The following is a 5,377-nucleotide window of genomic DNA, read 5'->3' as shown; positions in this document are numbered from 1 at the left end:
TTAAAATATGTGATATCATCTCGAACTTTACTTCGAGAGCAACATGGCATGGGGTCACAAAAGAAACACATGGGTTAACTTTTACTAACTGTGATATTCCACAAAAAGGCCAAATTATCCTAACATTTTTCTGCTCGATTTCAAGGAAATGTTTTCAGTCTCCAGAAACAGTTTCACAAGTCAGCTTAGATATTGGTGTGACGACTTGTTGTCTATGATCCCAGCCTGACTCTTCAATGAGTCGTTACTGATATCCAACTAAAGCAATTGAAAAATATAAAGGATGTCGGAGAGATCGAGTTGATAGCCTTACAATGTTGACTGATATCTTACTAAAACAACTGAACGATATAAAAGACAGGCTAAGGGTATGTTTGCCGTAATATTAAGTATAGTTAGTTATTTATATCACAAGTGACTTATCAAAATAATTAGTGTGTGGTCTTTAGACATATCTCTGCTACTATTATGTGATACTTCGTGTGGTGAACAGTTCAGTAAGCTTGTTTTCCTACACTTTTATAAATACATAAATATATTCTGATGACTAGAAGAGCGTGTCTCTAATTGTGGGATAAAACCATAGTAGCTACTGTAGCTTCTGCAGTCATTAGATATGCTTTTTCTCCTTTTTATTCCAGACTCTAGTGTTTGTACTTGGTCTAAGTAATTATAGTTTAATGTAATCTCATTGTTGTTTTTTTCATTCTATTGGTACTACGTTTGTTTTTATTTGTTTTAATAATATGTTTGTTTAACTTTCGTCTACATTGTGTTCAAGTGTAGCACAGAAAATTCAGCGTTTTAGGGTTATACGAATTCTTTAATGTAATCAATAATTTTTTTTCCACGCATATTTTTCAGATATTATGAAGACAATTGCAATGCATTTTTAAATAACGTGCTGAAAACCAATTGCCTATTGAAAAACTATCAAAAACGAGTACATTTGTCAAAGAAAAAGAGGAAGATTTCACCTTATCCATTTTAATTCCCAATATCAAATTTGAATAACACAGCTGCACAAAAATGTTTGTTTTAAAAGCTTCAAAATTATTCTAAAATCATCGCCATATTTCTTGTATTTAAATAATAACAATAATAAGAATTTTCGTAATAGTTTATTGTGCTATTTTGTTTCGTAATGTTTCCACCTCCTGTGTTTTTGTTTCACATAAAATGTAATCTCGGTCTAAAAGTGAAAATCTAAAAAAAAATGACACATTCGTGAGGTCTTTCTTCAGAAATTCGTTTGGAAGATACCGTTTCTACATGATATTCAGGAATCTGAAATATTCCTCAGTAATATATGAAACGCGTATAAGTCGATAGAGAAATTCAAATTTTGAAAATTCCAAAACACTAGCATATAAACGATAAGGAAGTCAACAATAAAAATACTGTCCCTACCAATAATGTCACATTTTGATGAAATACAAATAATGTTAACAATTTTTTTAAAGAACTTGTTTTTATTCGAAACTCTAATGATCAAACTTAACACTGTTATATGTGAAGGAGGTTGAATGTTAGCTGATCAGACTTAACACTGTTAACTGTGAAGGAGGTTGAATGTTAGCTGATCAAGCTTAACACTGTTATATGTGAAGGAGGTTGAATGTTAGCTGATCAAGCTTAACACTAACAATGGCTGGAGACGGCTTGAATGGGTAATGAAGAAAAACATAACAGCAAATGTACAACGTTTCGACAAGGTTTTGTCATCATCAGGTACCAATGATGGAGGGTCAGCGGTAAATTTAGGGACTTACTACCCAAAAATCCAAGGCTTGATTCCCCTCGGTGGACAAAGTGAAGATAGCACTATGAACACTAATAATATCTTTCTCTGGTACAAAATGCACATCGTTGGTGGTTTTTATTTTCTTTGGGTAAGTTAAAAATATAATTTTCTTCCTCTTAAAAGTGAAAAGGTTCTTCACAGGACATTTTATTCTATTTCTTGTGGATCTAGTCCTCCTTCTTCTTGTGGGTCTAGGTGAAAATGTTCGTCAGTTAGTGTGAGATCAAGTGCGAATACTTTCCACATGTAGTTTTCTCGCATCCTTTGGCATGACGTGAAGAAATGACCATCTTACGTGTAGTAGTCTTGAAGTTGACTTATAAGTGAGTGCGCATGTCACTGGGAATAACGTGAGGTGCTCACTGTAAGCAATAAAAAATTGAGCACCGGTTCCCAGTATTTCATGGGTGGTTGGTCTTTATTAAACGAGCAACAGTTGGTTGTATCTCAGCTACCCTCTAAACACACGTCACGTGACTACCTGTAAAACAAAACAGAAGTGCAGTTGTTTTATAGAAGGACAAAGTAAGGTTATTAAATAGACTAAGAATATTTGATATAAAGGACCCGGGCATCAACACAGTTATTTCTTCAAACTACAATCAGAGTACTACAATTGATTAACAAGGCTTAACTCCACAGAAGCCGTGTCACGTGATCTCGGCTTTCTAAGTGGTTATTTATTTATTCATCTTAGAAATAAAATATTCCTACGGATATTTAATTACAATAATTACGTACAGAAATCAAAATAAGTCAGAACAATTTTATTTTTTTTAATAGTCAAACTTACTTAAAATTGTAAGCACTTAACTTTAATTACTACAATTTTTGCGTTGTAAAAATATGCGTATTGCTGGAACAGACTAAACTGTATTTTGAGCGTATTCAAAGATCGCAAATCATTAAAATCGACCGAAGAAACTGCTATACCGTTGCATGGTTGAACCAATTGGAATATAAACGCTAAATATGACTCTGGATCTATAATATATATACTTTACTCGTTTTGATATAGTTGATCAAACTCACTCCTCAACAGTTTTCAAAGTCGACAAAACGTTTGTAACTACAGTGCAATACACATTGTACTGAAACTAGTATTCCAACAGCTGTTGAACTGTGTGCTTTGGCGTAGAAGTTATTGATTTATCATTAATGTAAACCTTTTGTTAAGCGGTTTCACAGCGCTGATCATAACAACATCGTCAAAGTTTTTTTCCGTTTTCTAAGTATAAATTGAACTCTTACACAGGTTCGTGTAATTTCCTCGCAAAACCATAATGAAAAAATTGAACTCCACGTAAAATGTCTCGTTGTGTAAAGTTTCAACTTGCTGCTTTACCACAGTTCAAAGCACTATAATGTTAACATTTTATCGGTAAATATTCAATACAGCTCAAAAAGATTACTAGGCGTAAAGGCATATAACACTTTCCTGTATTAATTCTACTGTAGATGGAGCCCTAAACCCTAAACTGACATATGTATATGTATAATAGCCCATCAAAAATGACGAAAAATCAAAGCCTACACAATTTGAACTCTTCAATATGCTTTTGCAGCTTTGCCGCCCGTAAACAGACATATGAAAAATCAAACACTTTCTAGCCTATCATGAGCATTATCTCCTTTACCTAAGGAGTGTAAACATGCAACATGTTGGTACTTTTGGATAAAAGATTAAAACATATGATGATCGTGTGATTACATACACATCTGTTCTTCTTCTGAGGAAAAGTCGTCCTCTCCCCTACAGATAATTGGTATCTTCAATCTGGTTTAACAAAGGCTTTTTCGTAATAATTCTCAAGCATAGATTTGCGCTAAGTTTTGACTTACTTTTCACAGGAGTCTTCCCGACTTTCTAGTCGGATCCTACCTAGCTTGACGTCATAATGATGTGGATGATGTGGTGTCACGCACATAACGCCATGCCTGATCTAGTCCTAGGAACTCCCTCCTTGACAGGTTTTTATATAGCAGAAAAAAATGCCGAAATTTAAGAACCATTTATGCCTATGTTAGCGATTAAATTTAACTAAAGATGAAGTATTATAGGAGAACAAGTGGAATTGGAAGCGTGTAACTCACGAGATTCGGAGAAATCGAGCGTGACCGACTGACTGACTGACAGACGACACTTGACTTTCATTTATATGGTGATGATATATAAGACTGATAAATTTACTTTGGAAAAATGCTTAGAAACCATTTTATGCTACTGGTTAATTCTATGCAAGTTTCATTACAAAACTCTGGTTTAAAACAGATGAGCTACATCGTAAAATAACTATATTCAGAGTGAACAAATATGTAAACGTTGTTTGATCAACTACTGATCGTATAATGATAACATTACTAAATGTCTTTTTCTTTAGTTTCAATAATGACTATTACTTTCAGTTTTGTATGAACCTTACATCATCCACGTCTACGATCAAAACGTCATCAGAGGCACAACTGCTGTATTAACATGTTATATCCCCAGTCACGTGACTAATTACGTCTACGTGTCGTCATGGATAATTGATGACAACTATACAATTTCGTCCCAAAACAAAAGTAAGTCGTTATTTTCAAGTTTGGAACTTTAAGTTTCTAAATAGAGATAAAGTGTGGATTTTGTGTTTTGTTTTTTATACGAAAAATTTACCTTTAAAGAAAAAACTCATAAGAAAAAAAAGAAGATTGTATAATAGTTTTATCTAAGATTGACAAGGATTCCATGTTGTATAAGAACCCTGTTAACATGTTGACTTAGTTGATACTTTCAGGTTCTGATGAAATATCATGTCCTTATACCACAGAGCTATAACATTCATTTACAATTATAAAAATTCTATAACTCATGTGTAGACTTGAACACGTGAGTTATAGAATTCTGAAGCTCCGATCAGAAATTAACTGGATTTCAAATCCACTACAACTAGCGACTCAAATATGCCTGCCAGTTTGTGCTTTCGTTTTACAGGCTACTTGCCAACTAGACAATTGACGTGTAAATAGTATTAGTAAAGCATGTAGTTACAATCGTAACAACACAGCTACGTACACCTTGATGAACCTAACGAACGTTACATTTCGAACACTCAAGTTTTTTTTTTTTTATACAGGGAATGTGACATGTGTGGTCTTTCGAAATATCTCGGGTGGTGTTCTCTGTTATAGTTAGTTATTTATATCACAAGTGACTTATCAAAATAATTAGTGCTTAATATTACGGCAAAATACCACAGAGAACACCACCCGAGATATTTCTAAAGACCACACACTAATTATTTTGATAAGTCATTTGTGATATAAATAACTAACTATACTTAATATTACGGCAAACATACCACAGAGAACACCACCAGAGATATTTCTAAAGGCCACTCACTAATTATTTTGATAAGTCACTTGTGATATAAATAACTAACTATACTTAATATTACGGCAAACATACCACAGAGAACACCACCAGAGATATTTCTAATAACCACACACTAATTATTTTGATAAGTCACTTGTGATATAAATAACTAACTATACTTAATATTACGGCAAACATACCACAGAGAACACCACCAG

At 33.5% G+C, this 5,377-nt stretch overlaps 1 protein-coding gene across 1 annotated transcript in view; it reads left to right on the top strand.

Moving 5' to 3' along the window:
* The window catches only part of LOC111086080 (Down syndrome cell adhesion molecule homolog), a 166,399-nt gene that overhangs the window by 60,043 nt on the left and 100,979 nt on the right, over positions 1–5,377 (top strand). The window contains exon 3 of the mRNA XM_022387543.1: positions 4,211–4,369. Coding sequence (XP_022243251.1) covers positions 4,211–4,369 — 159 coding nt within the window. The remainder of the gene's footprint in view (positions 1–4,210; positions 4,370–5,377) is intronic.

This window comes from Limulus polyphemus, unplaced genomic scaffold (genome assembly GCF_000517525.1).
Source record: "Limulus polyphemus unplaced genomic scaffold, Limulus_polyphemus-2.1.2 Scaffold831, whole genome shotgun sequence".
NCBI classification, from domain to species: Eukaryota; Metazoa; Arthropoda; class Merostomata; order Xiphosura; family Limulidae; genus Limulus; species Limulus polyphemus.
This window is presented reverse-complemented; position numbering and strand designations above follow the sequence as displayed.